This window comes from Dreissena polymorpha, chromosome 3 (assembly GCF_020536995.1).
Source record: "Dreissena polymorpha isolate Duluth1 chromosome 3, UMN_Dpol_1.0, whole genome shotgun sequence".
NCBI classification, from domain to species: domain Eukaryota; kingdom Metazoa; phylum Mollusca; class Bivalvia; order Myida; family Dreissenidae; genus Dreissena; species Dreissena polymorpha.
Genome location: NC_068357.1, coordinates 113521339 through 113546951, shown reverse-complemented (window position 1 = coordinate 113546951; position 25613 = coordinate 113521339). Strand labels below are relative to the sequence as shown.

General features: G+C 35.2%; 1 protein-coding gene and 1 long non-coding RNA gene across 2 annotated transcripts in view; both read left to right on the top strand.

Moving 5' to 3' along the window:
• Window positions 1-25298, top strand: part of LOC127871082 (uncharacterized) — a 39456-nt gene extending 14158 nt beyond the window's left edge. Inside the window, exons 8-14 of the mRNA XM_052413736.1 lie at window positions 2405-2496; window positions 4455-4578; window positions 8781-8903; window positions 16177-16307; window positions 17455-17531; window positions 22034-22161; window positions 22787-25298. Of these exons, the coding sequence (XP_052269696.1) occupies window positions 2405-2496; window positions 4455-4578; window positions 8781-8903; window positions 16177-16307; window positions 17455-17531; window positions 22034-22161; window positions 22787-22944 (833 nt within the window). The 3' untranslated portion in view covers window positions 22945-25298. The remainder of the gene's footprint in view (window positions 1-2404; window positions 2497-4454; window positions 4579-8780; window positions 8904-16176; window positions 16308-17454; window positions 17532-22033; window positions 22162-22786) is intronic.
• On the top strand, window positions 9394-13481 carry LOC127871083 (uncharacterized). Its single transcript, XR_008045096.1, has 4 exons — window positions 9394-9993; window positions 10530-10670; window positions 11118-11290; window positions 12270-13481. It is a non-coding gene; the product is annotated as an uncharacterized LOC127871083 (long non-coding RNA).
• Window positions 25299-25613: the final 315 nt, after the last annotated feature.

The following is a 25613-nucleotide window of genomic DNA, read 5'->3' as shown; positions in this document are numbered from 1 at the left end:
TAAATTGCCATAAGTTCTTTTGTCCGTCGTCCGTTGTGCATTGTGCGGCGTCAACATTTGCCTTGTTAGCTCTCTAGAGGGCACATTTATTGTCCAATCTTCATGAAATTTTGTCAGAAGATTGGTCTCAATGATATCTTGGATGAGATCGAAAATGGAAACGTTTGCTTGAAAACATGGCTGCCAATGGGCGGGGCATTTTTCCTTACATGGCTTTTTATGGCTATAGTAAAATTTTGTTAACACTCTAGAGGCCACATTTATTGTCTGATCTTCATGAAACTTGGTCAGAAGATTCATCCCAATAATATCTTAGATGAGTTCGAAAATGATGCTGGTTGGTTGAAAAACATGGCCGCCAGGGGGGGGCGGGGCATTTTTCCTTATATGGCTATAGTAAAATCTTGTTAACACTCTAGAGGCCACATTTACTTTCCGATCTTCATGAAACTTGGTCAGAAGATTTGTCCCAATGATATATTGGATGAGTGCAAAAATGGTAACCTTTGCTTGAAAAACATGGCTGCCAAGGGGCAGGGCATTTTTCCTTATATGGTTATATATGGCTATAGTAAAATCTTGTTAACACTTTAGAGGCCACATTTATTTCCAATCTTCATGAAACTTGGTCAGAAGATTCATCCCAATAATATCTTGGACGAGTTCGAAAATGATGCCGGTTGGTTGAAAAACATGGCCGCCAGGGGGCGGGGCATTTTGCCAAATATGGCTATAGTAAAACCTTGTTAACACTCTAGATGCCACATTTATTGTCCAATCTTTATGAAATTTTGTCAGAAGATTTGTCTTATTGATATTTTGGATGAGTTCAAAAATGGTTACGTTTGATTGAAAAACATGGCTGCCAAAGGGCGGGGAATTTTTCCTTATATGGCTATAGTAAAATCTTGTTAAAGATTTGTCCCAATGATATCTTGGATGAGTTCGAAAATGGTTTTGGTTGCTTTAAAAACATGGCCACCAGGGGACAGGGCATTTTTCCTTATATTGCTATATATGGTTATAGTAAAACCTTATTAACACTCTAGAGGCCACATTTATTGTCCAGTCTTCATGAAATTTAGTCAGAAGATTGGTCTCAATGATATCTTGGATTAGTTTGAAAATAATTATGTTTGCTTGAAAAACATGGCTTCCAAGGGGCGGGGCAATTTTCCTTATATGGCTATAGTAAAATCTTGTTAACACTCTAGAGGCCACATTTACTGTCCGATCTTCATGAAACTAAGTTAAAAGATTCATCCCAATAATATCTTGGATGAGTTCAAATAGGATGCTGGTTGGTTGAAAAACATGGCTGCCAGGGGATGGGGCATTTTTCCTTATATGGCTATAGTAAAACCTTGTTAACACTCTAGAGGCCACATTTATTTTCCAATCTTCATGAAACTTGGTCAGAAGATTTGTCCCAATAATATTGTGTTATCTCAGGTGAGCGACTTTGGGCCTTTGAGGCCCTCTTTTGTTTTTTCTTAATTTTGAAAGATCATCTAATAAATGACCACACCCCCACATTATACGCCCCTCTTCACCCCCACCCACCCCCCCCCCCCTCACCCAAAAAGATAAAAAAAATTAAACATGGTAAAAAAAGTAATAATATTTATTTATTTTATTTTTGAAAGACAGTCCAACAAAACACCCAAGCTATTGCTATCAAACTTGAAATCAAATCTTATTAGTTTGTTTCATGTCTTTACAAAGGTTCAATAGATTGTGGAAAATATACCTGAACTCAGAATCGTCTACAAAGTCCAAATTCTTTAAAACATAAGCGATCAATGTTTCAATTATGGTTCTCTTCCACTTAGAATATGACTATATTACCTTGACCTTATATTGAATATGAACAATTTCCCCATGATGGCTTACGTCATACTGTCAAGCACTCGAAAAGTCGAGCGCGCTGTCTTCTGACAGTTCTTGTCACTTTGCGTCTGAGCAGGAAATGGTTCACTTCTTAACTTCAGAAATATCTTCAATTATTTAGAGGTGACATATTTTATATTTCTTGATATTAACCAGTCTTGAAACAGGAAAACTGTTTAGATATGTATGTACTTTTGGTTTATATTAGAGTTATAATAACTTTTTGGCTTTTCAAAACTTTTCACTTATGTTAGTTTCTTAACCCAGAACTATAGTATTTAGCATTTATTTGCAAAAATATGTATCATGTAAGCAAAACTAATTGAGTTATGTGCTGTATGTCTTTAAGATGCATTTTTTTATGAAGCAATTCAATTTTTCAAATTTTATTGTTCAGATTTTTGTTAAAATGTGTAACAAAGTTGAACAGTACATGTACATAATAGTGTATATTTAGCCTCCTCATATTATAACACACACAAAGTTAATAATTAATTCAATATATAAACCTAAGGTGCCGAGCCACCAGTGGTAGAAACCTTGAAGCCCATCTCGATGTTTGAGTTGACAGAGTCATTGAAAACAGAGGACTTTTCCAAGGTCAAGGTGAGGACTTTTCCAATGTCAAGGTAGGGTAATTTGAGTATCCCGCTGATAAAAGTTCGAATGTATGTGTATGCCAAGATCAGCATGCACTCGTTAAAATGTTAAAGTATGTAATAATTTGAAACCTTGTGAACACTACAAGTCACATATGAAGCTTGCTCAGAATACTGTATGTTCTCTGATACATACCTCCCCCTTCCATCATTAAAAAATATATATAAAAATTCCTTGCCAAGTAAATGCTTTCGTATGCTGAAAAAGTAATTTCAAATAACGTAATTACTTTTCTTTAAGTTATCAGACACTAAATTTTAGATAAATCCCATTTTTAGCCAAAATATTTATTTTTCATGACTACATATTCGAACCAACGGGGTTTTGTCCATAATTAATGACTCTAAATTTTCTTACAGTTAATTTTGCAATTTTGTCTTACCATTATAATTTATTGTGCTTTGTTGTGCTTATCTTGTGACACTTAAATCATGCGTTTTTACAACCAGATTAAGGTAACCTGGTAGACAAATGCCCTATGGCAATGGACCATTACATTTGCATTATTGTGTAAATAACTATGTATGCAGGCAATAGAAAATGGATGCACCCAACAGCTTTAAGTTAAACATATATATATATATAAATAAATCTATACTGCATGATATTCTACAAGCACATGCTATGATTCGTAGAGCAATTGATGCTATACACATAGCATACCAGTATCGGATTGTCAATGCAATATCTGTCGTGGTATCGGATTGTCAATGCAATATCTGTCGTGTGTTTCTAATTTTTCTGACACATGCATTTAAAAAAACATATATCAAAATTGTCAGACAGGAAAAATATTAATTGTTTTTAAGTGTCCAAAAACTAGTAGTGCGGTACATGTTCAAGGTATATCTTTTACTGACATGGTACGGTACATATTCAAGGTATATCTTTTACTGACATGGTACGGTACATGTTCAAGGTATATCTTTACTGACATGGTACGGTACATGTTCAAGGTATATCTTTACTGACATGTTTGAACAATGAGCTACAAAGTTGAATAATAAATCTTTTGTTATAGTGGTTAATAATAAATGATGCCATTATTTTGACCTCTATTTTAATAATACCCTTCTGCCGTTTCTCCCTTAATAAAACTAATCCTGAACAATTTAAATTGAATTAAACATACATTACAAATGTTTAAACAGTAGATTACATTTTAAATGAAAATTGTGTGTCAGATTGTAAGTATAATAATATAAAGTTCAGCATGCATGTTATTTATTGGAACTAAAATTATCTATGACTCATAGATTTTAGTTCCAATAAATAACATGCATGCTGAATTTTAAATTATTAATTCTTACAATCTGACACACAATAGTATGAGGCATTAAGTTTAACAATTTAATTATGAATGTATCCACAAATTTCAGGTTAATTAATATATTATACATGTTATGTTAAATATACATTTAAATTTTATGTAAGTGACAGCCTTTGAAATCAGCTGTACAAACAAACAAGCCCACATGTTACATTTCTCAATACCTGCAATTTTATTAGCTCGGCTGTTTTCAGAGAAAACCTGAGGTATTGTCATAGCCAGCTCGTTGTGTCGTGTCCGTCGTCGTGTCCGCCGTCCGGTAAAACCTTAACATTTTGTTAAGGTTCTGAACATTGGCTCAAAAATCAAAGTGCTTAAACCTACAACTTTGAAACTAAATATATAGCTGCACCTTGATTAGTTCTACATGCCACATCCATTTTTAGGTCACTAGGTCCAAGGTCACTGTGACCTCTAAAAAAAAAATAAAAAAAATCTGTCAAGCTTTCATTTATTCAAAAATGCACCCGCAGCCAAGCGTGGCACCCGTTATGCAATGCTCTTGTTTTGATAGTTATAAGGTGTTTAACAATCATATCTCTGAGGACAACAATGTTCAATGTTATAATTTAAGGCTTCAATCAAGTGTTCAGTAGAAAAGAAGGGACTGGCAGCCTTTGTCAACTTCCTGTTTGGACCACCCAAATTACACAGAGATCTGATGGAGGAGCGAGAAAGAGTTTTCTGTGTTGCCGCCTGTGAGTTCTATAGTTTAGTTTGAACCTATTTATTTTATTTTACCTCAATTTCATAAAAAGCCAAAGGCTTATTGAAACTCTCTGGAGTCTGTTCCCTGGGTAGACCCTGTACTGGAGTCTGTTCCCTGGGTAGACCCTGTACTGGAGTCTGTTCCCTGGGTAGACCCTGTACTCTGAAGTCTGTTCCCTGGGTAGACCCGCTCTGGAGTCTGTTCCCTGGGTAGACCCTGTACTTATTGTATTGTGGAGTCTGTTCCCTGGGTAGACCCTGTACTTAGTGTATTACAGGGGAGTCTGTTCCCTGGGTAGACCCTGTCCTTAGTGTATTGTGGAGTCTGTTCCCTGGGTAGACCCTGTACTTGCTCTGGAGTCTGTTCCCTGGGTAGACCCTGTACTTAGTGTATTGTGGAGTCTGTTCCCTGGGTAGACCCTGTACTTAGTGTATTGTGGATTCTGTTCCATGGGTAGACCCTGTACTTGCTCTGGAGTCTGTTCCCTGGGTAGACCCTGTACTTAGTGTATTGTGGAGTCTGTTCCCTGGGTAGACCCTGTACTTATTGTATTGTGGAGTCTCTTCCTTGGGTAGACCCTGTACTTATTGTATTGTGGAGTCTGTTCCCTGGGTAGACCCTGTACTTAGTGTATTGTGGAGTCTGTTCCCTGGGTAGACCCTGTACTTAGTGTATTGTGGAGTCTGTTCCCCGGGTAGACCCTGTACTTAGTGTATTGTGGAGTCTGTTCCCTGGGTAGACCCTGTACTTGCTCTGGAGTCTGTTCCCTGGGTAGACCCTGTACTTAGTGTTTTGTGGAGACTGTTCCCTGGGTAGACCCTGTAATAAGTGTATTGTGGAGTCTGTTCCCTGGGTAGACCCTGTACTTAGTGTATTGTGGAGTCTGTTCCCTGGGTAGGCCCTGTACTTAGTGTATTGTGGAGTCTGTTCCCTGGGTAGACCCTGTACTTAGTGTATTGTGGAGTCTGTTCCCTGGGTAGACCCTGTACTTAGTGTATTGTGGAGTCTGTTCCCTGGGTAGACCCTGTACTTAGTGTATTGTGGAGTCTGTTCCCTGGGTAGACCCTGTACTTAGTGTATTGTGGAGTCTGTTCCCTGGGTAGGCCCTGTACTTAGTGTATTGTGGAGTCTGTTCCCTGGGTAGACCCTGTACTTAGTGTATTGTGGAGTCTGTTCCCTGGGTAGACCCTGTACTTAGTGTATTGTGGAGTCTGTTCCCTGGGTAGACCCTGTACTTCGTGTATTGTGGAGTCTGTTCCCTGGGTAGACCCTGTACTTAGTGTATTGTGGAGTCTGTTCCCTGGGTAGACCCTGTACTTAGTGTATTGTGGAGTCTGTTCCCTGGGTAGACCCTGTACTTATTGTATTGTGGAGTCTGTTCCCTTGGTAGACCCTGTACTTAGTGTATTGTGGAGTCTGTTCCCTGGGTAGACCCTGTACTTAGTGTATTGTGCAGTCTGTTCCCTGGGTAGACCCTGTACTTAGTGTATTGTAGAGTCTGTTCCCTGGGTAGACCCTGTACTTAGTGTATTGTTGAGTCTGTTCCCTGGGTAGACCCTGTACTTGCTCTGGAGTCTGTTCCCTGGGTAGACCCTGTACTTAGTGTATTGTGGAGTCTGTTCCCTGGTTAGACCCTGTACTTAGTGTATTGTGGAGTCTGTTCCCTGGGTTAACCCTGTACTTAGTGTATTGTGGAGTCTGTTCCCTGGGTAGACCCTGTACTTATTGTATTGTGGAGTCTGTTCCATGGGTAGACCCTGTACTTAGTGTATTGTGGAGTCTGTTCCCTGGGTAGACCCTGTACTTATTGTATTGTGGAGTCTGTTCCCTGGGTAGACCCTGTACTTAGTGTATTGTGGAGTCTGTTCCCTGGGTAGACCCTGTACTTAGTGTATTGTGGAGTCTGTTCCCTGGGTAGACCCTGTACTTAGTGTATTGTGGAGTCTGTTCCCTGGGTAGACCCTGTACTTAGTGTATTGTGGAGTCTGTTCCCTGGGTAGACCCGCTCTGGAGTCTGTTCCCTGGGTAGACCCTGTACTTAGTGTATTGTTGAGTCTGTTCCCTGGGTAGACCCTGTACTTGCTCTGGAGTCTGTTCCCTGGGTAGACCATGTACTTAGTGTATTGTGGAGTCTGTTCCCTGGGTAGACCCTGTACTTAGTGTCTTGTGGAGTCTGTTCCCTGGGTAGACCCTGTACTTGCTCTGAAGTCTGTTCCCTGGGTAGACCCTGTACTTAGTGTATTGTGGAGTCTGTTCCCTGGGTAGACCTTGTACTTAGTGTATTGTGGAGTCTGTTCCCTGGGTAGACCCTGTACTTAGTGTATTGTGGAGTCTGTTCCCTGGGTAGACTCTGTACTTATTGTATTGTGGAGTCTGCTCCCTGGGTAGACCCAGTGTATTGTGGAGTCTGTTCCCTGGGTAGACCCTGTACTTAGTGTATTGTGGAGTCTGTTCCTTGGGTAGACCCTGTACTTAGTGTATTGTGGAGTCTGTTCCCTGGGTAGACCCTGTGCTTAGTGTATTGTGGAGTCTGTTCCCTGGGTAGACCCTGTACTTAGTGTATTGTGGAGTCTGTTCCCTGGGTAGACCCTGTACTTAGTGTATTGTGGAGTCTGTTCCCTGGGTAGACCCTGTACTTAGTGTATTGTGGAGTCTGTTCCCTGGGTAGACTCTGTACTTAGTGTATTGTGGAGTCTGTTCGCTGGGTAGACCCTGTACTTAGTGTATTGTGGGGGTGGCTGGAGTCTGTTCCCTGGGTAGACCCTGTACTTGCTCTGGAGTCTGTTCCCTGGGTAGACCCTGTACTTGCTCTGGAGTCTGTTCCCTGGGTAGACCCTGTACTTGCTCTGGAGTCTGTTCCCTGGGTAGACCCTGTACTTAGTGTATTGTGGGGATTGCTAAAGATTGCTCTTACAGTAGGTATCAAACCCATGAAGTCCGGTCACTAGGCAGACACCATATCTACTTTGCTAGGGCGACCTCATGCTTCATTCTTGTCACACAACCTCATTCCTCATTGTTAAAAACTGAACATTTTGACCACAGTCACTCTTAATGATTTCTCAGAATGTCTAGAGCTCCACCATGAATTTCAATGAGCTAGATTGCCCTTGCCAATTTATATACCTGCTACTTTTTAATTCAGCCAAAATTATTGGTCACCACCAACTTTTCAATTAAGCATATCTGCGTTATTATGGTAAACATGGAATTATTGTGTGTGTTTTTTTTGGTGTTTTTTTTTTATATTTACTACACATGCATTTCTGTGTATAACTTAAACTGTCATTGCTGACATTTAAGACATACTTTCTTAAAACTTAAAAGAAATAAAAATTTCACACACCAAATGTTTTTCATCCGGTGAAGAAAAACCAATATTTTCTGTTAGATATCTTAAAACGGTTGCTGTGTTAATCTTAAAAAGGCAGTTATCAATTTATACACATATTTCTTTTGTTGGTATCACATGTTTAAAGTCTTTCAATCAATGGCTTTTATTTTGCTTCAGTTAAGCCAGATTCCATTGATGATATCAAGTATATAGTTTACCCATTATGGATTTATGGGTTTAAATGTCATTGGTCATTTATAGCACATGATCGCGCTGTAAGATCAAGAGACCATACATTCTCTAATAAATGCCCATCGTAAAAGCATTTAATTAGAGATCAAAATAATTGCACTGTTTTATAAGCTCACCTTTAAAAAAATGATTATCTGACATTGTAGCTTATTATTCAAACCATTTAGCCTAAGATTTACCTTAGCCATGTAATTGAATTGATTGTTTAAGCAAATGAAAGCATTTTTTTTTTCATAGAGTTTGGGACATTTATTAGAGAATATACAATACTTACTTGGACTAAAAATATTACTTATTTGTTATTTTAACCCTTTCCGCCATAACAGCAAAGTGAAAATGGCTTTTGCAAGCAGCATAAAACCAGAACAGCCTGCGAGTAACTCGCAGTCTGTTCAGGTTTTATGCTGTTTGCTGTTCATCAGTATATCTAAGGGTTGGAAATTAATCCTTTAAAACTTTAATTAAGTAAGAAAGGTGTTTTATTAAATGTAACTTTCTAAAGGACTTCAAATGTGTAAAAACACGTATCTACGTGGTAAACGGTTAAATGAATAAGTTCAAGCGTAACTTTGTGAACATGTTATTATAATTCATGTCACCTTCAGCTCAGCTAAGCAATGAGAATAGTCTTCACATGCGAACGCTGCAGACGATATTCAGATCCTTGACTGGCTCAAAGTTTGACTGTCCAAGACTTGGTAGCCATTGGGAAGAAATTGGTTTCCAAGGTAACATGAATAAGCAACGCATGGAAATAGTGGAAATTAATGACAGATGTATGATGTTGAACAATATAAGTTTATGAAACACTATATCTACTTTAGTAGTATAAAAATGAATGTTATAATAATTATGACCTGTTGTAAAATTGTAGAAGGTCGAATTTAAGTTATATATTATTTGTTCCTTACTTTTTTGCATTGTTTTTATAGTTTACAAACATTATTCAGGAATAAATATATAAAAAGAAGTAATATGATATATTCAGACACTTTGATTTCTGTAATTTAATCTAGTTGAATGGATTTAAGGATGTTCGATCGTTTCCACTTTACGGTAATTGATTCACTATATAGTGAAAATTAAAAACCTTTATATATTTTCACGGTTTCAAAATATTAGGTTGGAATAAACGAGTGTAAATTCTAGTTTTACTGTTTTGATAATGCGCCTTCAAATTTTCGGCATTTACATATTTTCAAGATTTACTGCATTGAAACCAAGCGTTCGATTGCTTGACGTCACTTCGTGATCGACATCGATGAAACGCTTGCTTACGCTGTAGATGTTATTTTCTGTGCAAATGCAAGCGTCTATTGATAACGAAACGATAATTTGTCAACAATGAGAATCAGATACTTGGCTTAATAATTTTCATTTAAAATGTCTAATTTGGATATAATTCGGAATACAAAACGAAACTTAAAAGGTATTGAAAACAACAACGTTCAAAAGAACAATGTGGATTTCAATAGAAAGACTATTTCCACCGACAATCAGGATTTCCGGTATGACCACTGTTATTTTGACGATTTTTCTATCGGTTCGTCGGTAAGCGTGACCACATGTGGCAACAGCGATGCTAGTTGGATATAAAATTGGTAGACGTGTCGTTGAACTCGACACATTGACCGAATCGCTTTTAGCATGCAGTGCTTGTCAAGTGCCCATGAATTTACTTAACACTGTAGAAAGCATGGATTTCGGACAGGCATGTGTTTTGGACATACAGTTTAGCAATTGTGGTGCAGTAAATAATGCAGCTACTGGACGGAAACATGGCAGAGTTTATGACATGATCACAAAGCTTGCATTTGGGTAAGACTTCTTTGTCTTTTTGGTACATTGGTGCATTATATCATGATTTATTGTCTAAATTACTGATACTTATGAATACATTCAGATAGTTATCTCTAAGTAATTCGCGTGTAGTCTACATGCATACATTTTTTATATTGTACTTGCTATATTTTTCCTTCATATTTTGTCTGATTTACTGCCAGTAAACACAATTACAGTAGAATGTGAATGGTTGTCCTTAGTTAAACATGTATATTTTAAAGTGACATAAGTTAATTTTCTTCCTGCAGTCCTAGTTATTAATACCGGTAATAAATATGAAATTTTACAAGTTTACAAAACATAAATATTCTCAATTTGTCAAATACGTATTGGTTTTGAAAATAAAGGGCTTGCATTAATTATTATTTGTGTGTATGTAGATCACTAGGTCTTATAAAATGTTGTAACTTTTGTAAATTAGTGACATTATTTCATATTATTTTATTCCGCATAAGCATATTCTAGCATTGTGCATTGTCAACTGTTCTGTCATTTACTGCAATCTGTTTCAGGTAAATCAAAAACTGGGTGTTTCACCTGGGACTTTCACATCGAAACTGGCCCTTCTCCATGACCTTCAGCACAAAAAAAGAAAGGCTATAGCTGTTACTCATGCAGCAAAACAGTGACGCATAAGACTTAAAACTCGAACGGTATTTTTAATTATGGGCATTTTATATTTAAAACACTGTATTCTTCATTTGTATGCCCCCAATTGGCGACATAGTTTTCGCACTGTCCGTTGGTCGGTCAGTCCCTCACACTTTTCGTGCCTGCTCTCTAATTCAAGTAGTTTTCATCCGATCTTCACCAAACTGGGTTTCTTACAATTGTATGGATTATTTTTTTATATAGTTACAAATTGGAGTTTGGGGCATCCGTGTCGTGTGGACACATTTCTTGTTGTAGATTGTATCAATAGATCCATCAATTATATATGCAAAGTAGTAGTAACATTTAAAAGCATATGCTAATGTTTGTAAATTGATTATTGTAAAAGCATTAATGTGCTGTGTAATCATTTCTTTAAATAAAAATCGGAGATAACCCATGAAGGTGCAAGCAAATTTTCCAATTTGAAATTCTGTTTTTCTGTTCAGGCATTCAAAGGACAGTGCAAGAAGTACGAGCGGGACCAACATACAGTTCAAACATAGAGGACCAAGACGTTGAAGTTACAACTATACCCCACCTATACCCAAGCCTGGTCCAGCAGGGCTAGACACTACTGGGAAGGAATTTGTTTTCTTTGATTTGGAAACAAGAGGGTTAGGTAAAGTTTATTTTTAACATATTCCTTATTCACAGTGTTGCACATACAGAAGTTTATCTTGGTCCAATACAGGTATTTAGGTACTCTAAATCTCCAAAGCTGAACTTCTATTAAAAAATATACATATTTACTTACATGTATAACATAATTCAACCTGCTACTGCTGAGTAACTCAATGTGTAAGAGATATCGTGTGAATTGTTGGTCAACCTAGCATATGATTGAATTGCAACAAGAGTTATGTTCAGACTAATTTCTCATTTTGCTTTCATATAATACATCATTCTTAATCTTTATTGATAAAATGATAGTAGATACCACTTAGATGATGCAATGTTACATTACCCACAACTGGCTTTAGTACATTATTGTGCATCATTTAAGAATTTAAACACTCTTCTCTTCGCTTCTTCAGATTTATGAATACATAAGATCATTAGATGCCAACAACTTACTTTGATATATCCATGAATGGAAGAAAAGAGCGTTTCAATTTTCATAATAACAGTTATTATGCCCCCCTTGGAAGAGAGAGTTAATATTGTTTTGCTGGATGTGGGTAGATCATTAAGTTTCCGATCAATAATTTGTCAACTTTTTCACTGATTGGCTTTTTACTCTCCATGTGCATAGGGATTGGACAGTATATAACCCCCATTTAAATTATGGTCACTTAGTCAAAGGTCACAATAAGTGTGAAAATTGTTTCCGATCAATAACCCTTCAACTGAAAATTCTCTTAAACCACAATGCATAGAGTATGAATGTGAAGGAACCTCTTCTACGATTGTTCACATTAAGCTTAAAAAAAGTCCTGTCCTGGTGGGGGGCAATGTTTTTACCTTTTATATTTATTGTAAACACTTCAAATGTATTTTAAGAAGTTTACATTGTACTTGGGGGAGCGACCCAGGGCTCTGTGATTAACGGGGCTAAATTTGTGCAATTTCTTTTTAAAATTTTTGTTTTGTTTTTTCAGAGCACACTTCTCACATAATTCAGATAGCTGCAGTGCATTCAACTGGTCAATTTTCAACATATGTGATGCATGCGAAGAAGATTTCCTTGCAAGCGTCAGAAATAACTGGAGTGACAATTGTTAGCGACTCTATGCTTGTCAAGAGACAAACAGTAACAGCTGTCCCCATCAAATCTGCATTGACAAGTTTTATAACATTCTTACAGAAATGTTCACCAATTATTTCAGTTGGGCATAATATAGAGTCTTTTGATTGTAAAGTGTTGCTCCGTGCTATCCATACTTGTTGAAAAATGTTTGAGTTTCAGCAAAATATTTGTGGCTTTTTAGATACTTAAAAATGTTAAAGGAAATATTACCAAATATGAAATCATATAAGCGGGAAAATTAAGTTAAAGACGTCATTGGTGAATTATACATGGCACATGGCGCTATACAGGATATTTTAGCTTTACAAAAGTTAGTGAACTCTGTTCCTCTTGACCAAAAATTGTTAACAAATATTCATTCAGCTTTTACCGAGCAGTGTTAACATACAATGTGTAACTAAATGTTGCTTCCAACATCAAATCTTTACAAACCATAATTGATACAAAAGTTATAAGTCAAGGTGTTGCAAGGAAAGTTGCAGGAAGTGGATTTCAACTTAAACATTTGAGTCCTGTATCAAAAAGAAACGGACTGAGTGGTTTGAGGAGCCCCCTGTCAGAGGTTACAAACGGACAAATCAGAGTAACAAAATCAGAGAAAATAATATGTACAATAGCGAGTTATTTGTTGCCTGACATCTAACCAATTGTAATTTGCATCTTGTATATAGATAAGCTATGAAATCTAATAGCTGTTACATAATTGTTTTTCCTTCTCGATGACGAACATAGTTGTGATTCTTATGTCAGTTGTATTTCTCATATTTCACCTAAGTTGTAAGATATTTTTGGCAGTGCATTAAACCACAGATGGTGTGTGAAACATAATTGCCCAGCTTATTGTATTCTTTGTTGTTTTAAGCTTCACTGGCCAAAGGCCAGCGGGGCTTATGTTATGATTCTGTGTCCGTCGTGCGTGCGTGCCTGAACGTTTCCTTTAAACATCTTCTTCTCCTAAACTACTGGTCCAATTGTGATGAAATTTTTTAGGAATGTTCCTCTTTCAACGTTGTTCAAATTATGCCCCTGGGGTCAAATTTGACCCTGCCCCGGGGTCACAAAATTGAACATGTCCTTATATAGGGTCTATTTTGTGAAAACTTCACATATTTTTTCGTCCATAACCATTGGGCCTTGGGCTTCCAAATTTGACATGTAGTGGCATCTTATAGTCCTCTACAAAGTTTGTTCAAATTATGCCCCTAGGGTCAAGTTTGACCCTGCCCTGAGGGTCACAAAATTGAACATATGCTTATATTAGGCATTTTTTGTGAAAACTTTAAAAATCTTCTTGTTCATATTAGTATGGCATAGGGCTACCAAATTTGGTATGTAGTGACATGTAATAGTTCTCTACCAAGTTTGTTCAAATTATGCCCCTTGGGTTAAATTTGAAACTGCCCCGGGGGTTACAAAACTGAACATATGCTTATAAAGTGCTTAATTTGTGAAAACTTAAAAAAAAAATTGTCCATATCTATTGGGCCTAGGGCTACCAAAATTTGGTATGTAGTGACATCTTATAAACCTCTACCAAATTTGTTCAAATAATGCCTCTGGGGTCAACTTTGACCCTGCCGCGGGGGGTCACAAAATTTAATAAACGCTTATAAAGCGCCTATTTTGTGAAATCTTTAAAAATCTTGTCGAAAACCATTCTGACTATGGCTACCAAATTTGGTATGCAGGAACATCTTAAAGTCATCTACCAAGTTTGTTACTTTGGGTCAAATTTGACCCTGACCCGCGGGTCACAAAATTGAACATTATATACGCTTGTATCTTGCTTATTTTGTGAAAACTTTAAAAATATTCTTGTCCTTAACTCTACATCTAAGACTTAGGGCCACCACATTTTGTATGGAGTGAGATATAGTAGTCCTCTACAAAGTTTGCTCAAATTATGCCCCTGGGGTTAAATTTGACCCAGCCCAGGTGGTCACAAAATTGTACATGTGCTTAAATAGGGCCTATATTTAAGTATCTGCACATGCGGAGAATATTTGTTTCAGTCTTTTTTTCAGCAGTGGAGCGATACAGGGCCATCATGGCCTCTTGTCTTTAAATACACATCACACAGTTCTAAAAATAATTTTAAAATACCTAGTACATAATTATGTTCAATTTACAACCAACAACATGGGTAACAGGTGGGTGGGGTAATTTAAGATGTTTATTTGAACATCAACATTGTTTTTTCAGTTGTTACATCTGAAATATGTTCATAACAATATACATTATAAATATTTCTACGTGTATCACATTTCAGTTGATAATTTAATTGTTATGGAGCAGTTATTATATAGATATGTTTTAATTACTATTACAATGTTAGTCATTGTATTTTTGAAATTAAGTCCATATAAAAATTTCTATAGCAAAAAAAAATCCACGGTGACCTATCAATTTCTTTACTTCATTTTAATGCTCAGCTAGTTTCCTTTAATTATTGAGAACTTCAAATGAATATGAATATTACATCAACAGAAATATGTATCTGTATTGCATGTTATCTATTTTGAACTGTGCAATAAAAAATTCAAAACAAACAAAAAACTAGTCATACTTATTTCTCATTATTTTTTACGATTTCCATAATTTTTGGTTTTAAAACTGTTCACTATGATAATACACATGTTACAGTTGCTAATCTAATGCAATCTCAATACTATTATGCCATTTTAAATGTATTACACAAAAACATTTTACCGTACCCCCAAATTTATGCCCCGCAAAAATGACCTTTTTTCAAACGCACATGGCATTTAAAAACCTTCGTTATCTCAAAATTATTCACGGTGACCTCTCTTTTTTATTTTATATTAATTTCAGATACAGATTCATTAATCACCATACAAAAAATTATAGCATTCCGGATATTTTGAAAATTTTCACAAAACGATCGAACATCCTTAATAAACCATTTAAAAAAACTATTCAGGTTCTAAAACACGTGCACAGACGGAAAAGATAATAAGAATAGGAACTAATGAATCTAAGGTTGTTCAGTAAATGTAAAAAGATACGTGCATATTCTGCAGGTGTAGCTGTTTATATGAGCAGTGCATATTCTGCAGGTGTAGCTGTTTATATGAGCAGTGCATATTCTGCAGGTGTAGCTGTTTATATGAGCAGTGCATATTCTGCAGGTGTAGCTGTTTATATGATTAGTGCATATTCTGCAGGTGTAGCTGTTTATATGAGCAGTGCATATTCTGCAGGTGTAGCTGTTTATATGAGCAGTGCATATTCTGCAGGTGTAGCTGTTTATATGATTAGTGCATATTCTGCAGGTGTAGCTGTTTATATGATTAGTGCATATTCTGCAGGTGTAGCTGTTTATATGAGCAGTGCATATTCTGCAGGTGTAGCTGTTTATATGATTAGTGCATATTCTGCAGGTGTAGCTGTTTATATGAGCAGTGCATATTCTGCAGGTGTAGCTGTTTATATGATTAGTGCATATTCTGCAGGTGTAGCTGTTTATATGAGCAGCGATCTGGGACAACTGGGCTTGTGCCTAAAGTGTCATCATAGATTAGCCTGTGCAGTCAGCGCAGGCTAATCAGGTATGACACTTTCTGCTTAATGGAATTGTTTGTGTAGTCTCTTCTAAACGAACATAAAGTCAAGGCGGTAAGTTGTCTATGGTTAGCCTGTGCTGACTGCACAGACTAATGTGATATGAAACTTCATGCATATGCATTTAGCTGAGTTTTCCGAGAAAAAGGCTCAACACGATTCCCTTACACTTGAAGGCAATGACCCCGCTACAGACTTACGAGGGGCAGGTGTGTTAGGTCTGCTGAACCTCCTGTTCCTTCTGAAAGACCCCAAAACAGCGTCTCTTGCAAGCGATATCTACAGGCTCTCCCTTCATCCAACACAGGTTTGTTGTAGCTATATTTGGATGTAATTGAGACCCGCTATGTGAAAAGAGGGTTCAATGCATGTTCTTGCAGTTTTGTCCGGAATCAGCCTGTGCAGTCCACACAGTCTAATCAGGGACAACACTTTCCGCATTAATGGTAAAACATGTTTTTGTTTACAGAGATTCTCTTCTTAGCAAAAATCTAGTTTAGGCGGAAAGTGTCGTCCCTGATTAGCCTGTGCAGAGTGCATATGCTAATCTGGGATGACACTTTAAGCACATGCATTAATCCCCCTTTTCACAAAGCACAGCTGAATTTAAAAAATGGACTAGTTATCTATTAATTAATAACACCTGTGAAACAATCTGAATAATGGAATAAGTTATAACCTGTCAGGTATATGTTCCAACTAAGGAGAAAATGGATTGTCTGGTCAGAAATTTACAACCATTTGGAACCAGAAAAAAAAAATAACATTGTTTGTGACCTCCCTCAACAAAATAATCTGAAAAGCCTTTATGATAATTTTAAAGAAGGAGCCTGTCAGCAGATGAATATGTTGTGTAAGTCTCTAGATATTGATCACACCTGGGGATTGGTTATGTATTTATTTGAGTTGTGTTCTGAGAAAACTGGGCATAATGCATGTGCGTAAACTGTCGTCCCAGATTAGCCTGTGCAGTCTGCACAGGCTAATCAGGGACAACACTTTCTGCCTTAATTGGATTTTTGCTAAGAAGAGACTTCATTTAAAATAAAAATGTCATAAAAGCTGAAAGTGTTGTCCCTGATAAGCCTGTGTGGACTTCATAGGCTAATCTGGGACGACACTTTACGCACAATTATTATGCCCAGTTTTCTCAGCACACGTCTCATTTATATTTCCACTCTCCCTATACCTCTGATTCTAGTAGGGCAGTTGTCAGTTACTGCAATACGTGTGTAAACTAAGCACTGGCTTACCTGCTTACTTAGGAAAAATGTAAAACGGTTAAATGGCTGCCATGATTATACTTAAATACATTTGAATATTGCTAAAATCTAAATAAACAAAAAAAACAAAATTTCTGATTTGAAACTTGTGCCTTGTCTTGTTTAAACTTAAAACTGTAAGATATTTACAAATTTTGCCTTTTTTGTACATTTAATGTTTTACATTTCCAGAATTTCCCCTTCTGCGTTATGGGTATCAACTTGTCTAGAATTACACTCCAGACATTGAGGGAGGACTTACTGAATAGGTAAGTCTCAGTTAAATAAGTGTTAGCTTTATTTCTAAACCCACCCTCACACCAACCACTCCCCTCTTCCCCACCAACGAAGTAGAGCGGGTATACTGAAGTCATCTTGGAAAAAAGTCATATAAATTACCCCTCCAATTTTGTTCATATATTATTCAAAATTGCCTGCGCTGTTATGTATGAGATAAAGTTGTGCATGGGCAATTTCTATCCTTTTATATAAAACATTTAATTAACTGCAAAATATTACCTTTTTTTTAAATTTTGTTTAAAATGTCTTAAAAATTCAACTGTGTATATGCCATGCGTGCATGAACACAGTTTATAATACTGTTAAACTAATCAAAAATACAACTGTTTTTTTTATTAACATTTTGTTGGAAAATGCTTATACTCTTTAAAGTTAAGATAAAATATAACAAACATACATAACCAACATGAAATTATGTTTTTTGGGAAAATAATCATCAAATGGATTGACTGTACTTTTCTTCAGAGGGTACAAAAAGATCTATATTAAACAGACAATTGTAATCTTGTTTAACCCCAGTTCTTGAACATCATGTGTAATAAGTAAAACAGACAGTTCAAAGATGTCTATAACAGGAAGGTGAACTAGTCCTCACATCTTTTGTTGCTTTAATTAGATATCTTGTTTTGCGCATAATGCTTGAGGCCTTAAGACATCAACAAAGCATATTTGCCAGCATTTTAAGCTTCAGTTAGCTAAGGACATTGCGGTTTGGCTGTTTTGCATGCGTCCATTTGTGTGCTTTCATCTAAATTGTTATATGTAATGGGTAAACTATGGTAACTTTTGTAAACTTTTAATTACTTAAAACCAATGTTGGTTGACTGCGATGAATCTCTGTAAAAAAATTATAGGGTTTTTAATTAAATATTTTTATTGTTCTTTCATTTAATTGATTTTCCATTCCATATGTTATCTAGAGAGTGTAATAGAAGGGGTGGGTTTGATAGTTATTTGCTAATTTGCTAAAAAAAGGTGAAGTTTATTGTTATTTCCTAATGTTATCTAGAGGGTGCAGTAGAAGGGATGGAGTTTATTGTTATTTCCTAATGTTATCTAGAGAGTGCAAGAGGTGGAGTTAAAGTGACATTAGACGCATCTAACAGTATATGCTATGTTTATAGGTGTCTATCGCAACCATTGTTTATTTTTGGTATTTTTACTTCAAATACACTTATATTTGTTAATGCAGCAACAACATACTAAAACAATATCCCGGAAAGAGAAAAATAGTGCATCTGAATATCAATGGTACATTCGTTTGACAACTGACGACAGAAATGATTCATTTTCCTGCAACGATATCTATTCATACGACACACAAACACTGACTCTGATCCTAATAAAAAGACAGTTCCGCTCGGCTTAGAGGACTGGAACAGTCATGTAAAATATCGAATATATTATATATTATTTATAAGCAACTGGTAGCAAGATGAGCTGCAGATAATTGGTCAGTTACCACATTTTAACTAACTCTTTTGTCCTGTTAATTCTTTTCAGCTCAATTCAACAGTGAAAAATGCCCATAATTTCACGTTAATTGCTATTTCCTAATGTTATCTGCAGAGTGTTTAAGAAGGGGTGGGGTTAAATGTCTTTCCTTATGTTATCTATGGAGTGCAATAGAAGGGGTGGAGTCTTTTACCATGTGTGTGTATCTAGAGAATGCTGTTGAAGGTTGCATTTAATTAATCTTTTCTTATTTTAGCTAGAGACTGTTATAGAAGGGATGGAGTTAAATGTATTCATTCTTTCATTGTCTTATGTAAAGATTGAAATAGAATGGGTAAAGTTTATTCTTCTTTCCTACTATTATCTAGAAAGTGCAAAAGAATGGAAGTTTATTTGTATTATTAGTTTTATTAGTTTTTCCAATATTTTTTTCTTATATTATGTAGAGATTGCAAGAAGAAGGAAGGAGTTGGTTTATTGTTTGTTCTATTCTTTACTAGTTTTCTTCAAATGAATTGTTATTTCTTATGTTATCTAGTGAGTGCAACAGAAAAAGTGGTGTAAATGGTTCTGTCATTATGTTATCCATAGAGTGCAATAGAAGGGGTGAAGTTAAGTGTTATTAGTTCCCTACCGGTGAAACCTGAGAGGGAATTATGGTTTGCGCTCTGTGTGTCTGTCAGTCTGCCACACTTTTCTGGATCCTGCGATAACTTTAAAAGTTCTTCATATTTTTTCATGAAACTTGAAACATGGGCAATTTGCAATATGGAGATTATGCACGTCATTTCATTTTGTTCACACATTAAGAATTCTGGTTTTTATGGAAACACAATGACTAGAAATATTGCTGAAAATGGTGGATCCTTCGATAACTTGTAAAATTCTTCATATTTTTTCATGAACTGGAAACATGGATAGATGGCAATATGGAGATTATGCACCTCATTTCATTTTGTCCCTACGTCAAGAATTTTGGTTGCTATGGCAACAAATAAACTACAAATATTGCTGAAAATGGTGGATCCTGCTTAGGTAGGGGACTTTTTATGCCCCCTTTCGAAGAAAAGGGGGTATATAGTTTTCGCACTGTATGTAAGTCTGTCTGTCAGCCTGTCACACTTTTCGTGTCCGCTCTCTAATTCAAATAGTTTTCATCCGATCTTTACGAAACTTGGTCAGAAGTTGTATCTAAACAATATCTAGGTCAAGTTCGAATATGGGTCATGCCGGGTCAAAAACTAGGTCACAGGTTCGAAACAACAAATCCAAGGAAAGTAATAAGCTTTAAATGGACATAATTATCTGACTTGCCAAATTATATATTTTTGTTAAAATCAAAGCGGCGCAGTAGACGTCATTGTGTTTCTGACAAACCTATCGTGGTAAAAGGTCAAGGTCATCCTTCAAGGTCTAAGGTCAAAAATGCAAATCCAAGGGAAGTAATAAGCTTTAAAGGGAGATAATTATTCAATATTGAACATAGCAACTTGATATTTGGCATGCACGTGTATCTCATGGAGCTGCACATTTTGAGAGGTGAATCTACAGTCACGGTAGTGGCTTTTAATTATTTGCTACGTAAAATAGAAATTTGTTAGAGACAATTATTTTCAAGAGAAATAATTTATATAATTATAAATCTCAGATTATATATTTCCTTACCAAGAATTTAAGTTCTTTTCACAGTTACTGTACAGAGTTTTTATTTTGATTATTTATAACTCAAATGATTGATTTGTCAAAGGTTTTTTTTAATGATATAATTATATATCATTTCTTTCCTGTACTAATTTGTGAATGGTAGGGTTCATTACATACCTGTGGACTTATGTCCATAGATACATGATGAACTCTGGCTATGATCTCTTTGATAAACCACAGGCCTTGGTTGTCAGTGATGTCTGACTTGGTCATTTTTGACTGTCTACAGACACCCCTCCCCCGGTTGCTGTACTAATTTGTGAATGGTAGGGTTCATTACATACCTGTGGACTTATGTCCATAGATACATGATGAACTCTGGCTATGATCTCTTTGATAAACCACAGGCCTTGGTTGTCAGTGATGTCTGACTTGGTCATTTTTGACTGTCTACAGACACCCCTCCCTCCGGTTGGATTGGACTAAATCTAAGGGAAGTAATAAGCTTAATGGGAGATGATTTCTATACCTGCCAAATGATAAATAGACATTTTATTTCAAAGCGGCGCAGTAGGGGGCATTGTGTTTCTGACGAACACATTTCTTGTTTTGCTTGTCAATAGTCTTGTTTCCTAATGTTAGTAACTTAATTAGAGACTGCAATAGAAGTGATGGAGTAAATTGTTATTTCCTAATGTTATCTAGAGAGTGCAATAGAAGGGATTGAGTTAATTGTTATTTCCTAATTTTATCTAGATAGTGCAATGTCAGTGGTGGGGTTATATCCTTATGTTATCTGCAGAGTGCTTAGAAAGTGGTGGAGTCAATTATGTTTTCATTAGTTTATCTAAAGAGTGCAATATAAAGGGTGGAGTTTATTGTTCTTTTCTCTTGTTAGCTGGAGAGTTCAATAGAAGATTGTAGTTAATTTATCTTTCCTTATGCTAGCTAAAGAGCGCAATAGAAGGGATGGACTTGAGTTTAATTGTTCTTACCTTGTGTTATCTAGAAATTAAAATAACATTCCTTATGTTGATTCTTCTTTCCTTGTTATTATTAGTTTTATTGATATTTTTCTGTATCATTTTTCTACTGTTAGCTGTATGATGCAAGAAGTCAGTTATTTGTTTATTCTTTATGTTAATTGTTACTTCCTACTGTTATCTTGTGACCGCAATAGAAGGGATGGAGTTAATTGTTATTTCCCACTGTTATCTAGAGAGTGCAATAGAAGGGATGGAGTTAATTGTTATTTCCCACTGTTATCTAGAGAGTGCAATAGAAGGGATGGAGTTAATTGTTATTTCCTACTGTTATCTAGAGAGTGCAATAGAAGGGATGGAGTTAATTGTTATTTCCCACTGTTATCTAGAGAGTGCAATAGAAGGGGGGAAGTGATGGCGGTGGTGAATGAGTTCTATGCTGGCCTTTATTTGCAACTCTATCAGGTGTGGAAGTGTCAGGGCAAGACTATATCAGACTCAGGCTATGTCATCAAAGGTTGGTGCTTTGTAAAATGATTTTGAAGTCAAGTGGTTTGATGTAATCGTTTGATATTTCATTACTTGATTAATACAATTATTGTTTTCAGAGTATTTGAAACAGGATTTAATAGGTTGATTTATAATTATTTTTTGAATCAATCATTTACATTTATTCTTGAATGAATAAAATGTTGTTGTTTTTTATGATAAGTTGACCATAACAATTAGCCAAAGTCAACATGTCATACAAAGTAATTTTGATTTGGCTTTTCTTGGAATGTTTATATAATCATAGTCTAGCTTGAATTTGCTTCTGGGGAACTAGCTTAAAAATTGTGAGCTGTTAACATTTTGTTTTTTTAAATTTGCCCATGTGTTGTTTTTTTACTGTCCTTCAGTTATAAAGAAATTTGTAGTAACACATAAATTTTCTTAAAGGGGAACACAATAAGGAAACATTTCTATGATTTTGTCAAAGTAATATTTCTTGATGATGATGTTCTTTTTTGCTCCAATTGCATTATTAAAAAAAAAAAATTGTCCTTGTTCATACCATATCACATTGATTATTTCTTTTCCATCAATCATGCATATCTTTCAGTTTTTCTTCATTTACATCATTCCTGTTGCTTTACTTTCAGACATTGAAACTCGAGCGAAAAAGAGCCCAAGAGATGTACTGAAGCATTTGGAAGATTTCTTGAACAAAAAGACACATGCAAACGTTGTGGTGGATAAACATGACAAGTTCCAGTCGAGTGGGAATGATAACTTTGTAAACATATGTGACGATAAGTAATTATTCCAACATTAAAATTGTTTAACTATTTTTTTATTACTCATTTTTATTGTTAAACAAAAAAAGACGCATCTCGAGTCAAAAAATGGTCCAATCCTAAAAACCTGTAAATATTTGCTATTGAAAAAAAGTTTTTGGATTGATAAACAACATTAACTCTTCTAACTGAATTCTTAAATATGATTGTTATAGATATTGTATATGATTGTTATAGATATTGTATATGATTGCTATAGATATTGTATATGATTGTTATAGATATTGTATATGATTGTTATAGATATTGTATATGATTGTTATAGATATTGTATATGATTGTTATAGATATTGTATATGATTGCTATAGATATTGTATATGATTGCTATAGATATTGTATATGATTGCTATAGATATTGTATATGATTGTTATAGATATTGTATATGATTGCTATAGATATTGTATATGATTGTTATAGATATTGTATATGATTGTTATAGATATTGTATATGATTGTTATAGATATTGTATATGATTGTTATAGATATTGTATATGATTGTTATAGATATTGTATATGATTGTTATAGATATTGTATATGATTGCTATAGATATTGTATATGATTGTTATAGATATTGTATATGATTGTTATAGATATTGTATATGATTGTTATAGATATTGTTTATGATTGCTATAGATATTGTATATCGGTATATTGTGCTCAGATTAAGATTCAGCTATGTGTTGTGATGTGTTTCTAAACATTACTTATTTAACCCTTTGCATGCTGGGAAATTTGTCGTCTGCTAAAATGTCGTCTGCTAAATTTTTTAAAATTAGTATTTTCTTCCATTTTTTTTCAAAGAATACTATAAGAAAAGCAAACAGTTCTGTGGCATCTCATCTAGATCCAAACTGTTTGCAAAGGCCTTCAAAATTCGGTTCCAGCACTGAAAGAGTTAACTGTCTAGGGCTGTACGCACATATATGCAGTTAATACAGATAAAAGCAATTCAATCCTTATAAACAATATCTTGAATTCTAACTTGCCAATACCATTCATGTAATTTTAGCTTTCATTTTTAGCAGCGTTTATTTAAACATAATCTGAAAATGGATAGAGGGCCATTTACCATACAAGAATGCTTTGTATGTTTAGCTGCGGATAAAATGGTAGCAATTTGCATAACACTTATTAAATGTTATTGAAAAACTGCCATCAGACATGGCATTTAAACTGCAAAAATGTATATTTTATTTCCATGTGTGTATTACCTTTTTACTTGTGTGCCTTTTTCAAAGGCTCTTAGTGCATTCAATATTTATCCATGTAATGTGCAAAATATAAATGTTGTAAGGTAATTATTTTGTGCACATTTCATTCTAAACGATTGCATCTTCATTTAATTAACTTAAAATATATATCCTTGTTAGTATGTGTATTGATTAACTATGACATGTTAATTATTAGCTCTGTTCAGAATGAGTTTATGTTGCACATTCATTTCGATATTATTGTAGTATTCTTGTTTTGTCCAATATTTGTTATAGAAAAGCAAAATATAAAAAAATAGTATTATGAACGCTCACCGCAAGTAATACATCTTCTAAATGAGTTTTTCTTTAAATGATCATATCGCACTGTATGGAAGTCATTGTGTTTAAGTTTCGTTTAAAAAATCAGCTGTTGTATGACTGATTTCAATTTAGTTTGGGTTGAGGTATTTAGCTGTAGTTTTGTTTGTAGGTAGCATAGGGTGGGGTTGCATTTCAAGAGATATTCCTCTTCATGTCTTTGTGGTCATTTTTTTAAGGTGACTGACAGTAGATGTACATTGAGAAAGCTCTTTTACACTTTTTCAACGCTAGTTATATAAAAATGTTATGTTAAGTGTTATTTTGGTTTAGGTAAACAAAAAATGTTTACAAATTATACTTTTTTATTGAAGAATTTGTATTTTCTTTTTTTATGTAAGTGTATGTGTCCTCAAACGGAAATTAACATGACAAACAATCTTTCTCGTGACATTTTATAACGTTTCGAATTAAGATGTTGTTGTTGTTTTTTGTATCTAAACCACCTTTGTATGATACATTTACTACATTTATAATATGAATTAAGTATTTATTTGATAAAATTGATGATCTCATATAAATAAACTAATTGAAAATCTTCATATAGCCTCTTTAATGTTTTGATTATTGTTTCGTTTAACAAAGTCTCGTAATGGTATTATTCCATTGCAAAAAAGTATTTATTGTTGTACGCTTAATTTTTTAGTAGTGTCCGTCCAGTGATGATTTATTTAATTCTATTATTGTCTTATCTCATGTTTTACTTATGCCTTATGCATTGAAATAAATATAGAAAATACCATTGTTTGTTTGTTGTTTGTTGAAACATTGAGATACAGAAATCAATAAACGCCAAATACATATTGGTAGTTTACTTCTGCTGGAATCAAATGATAAGGATTGCCTAAATAATATTGGTAGTTTTCCTGCTCTCAAAACAAATTTTTGGTAATTATACCCGCACAAACAAAGTTTAGGGAGGTATATAGGAGTGAGCTTGTCTGCTGGTCTGGTCTGTCTCTAATATGGTCCGTATTAAGTGTCCGCTCTCTAATTATACCCCAATTACCATTGGTAATGGGGGCTATATAGGAGTTACTCTGTCGGTCGGTTGG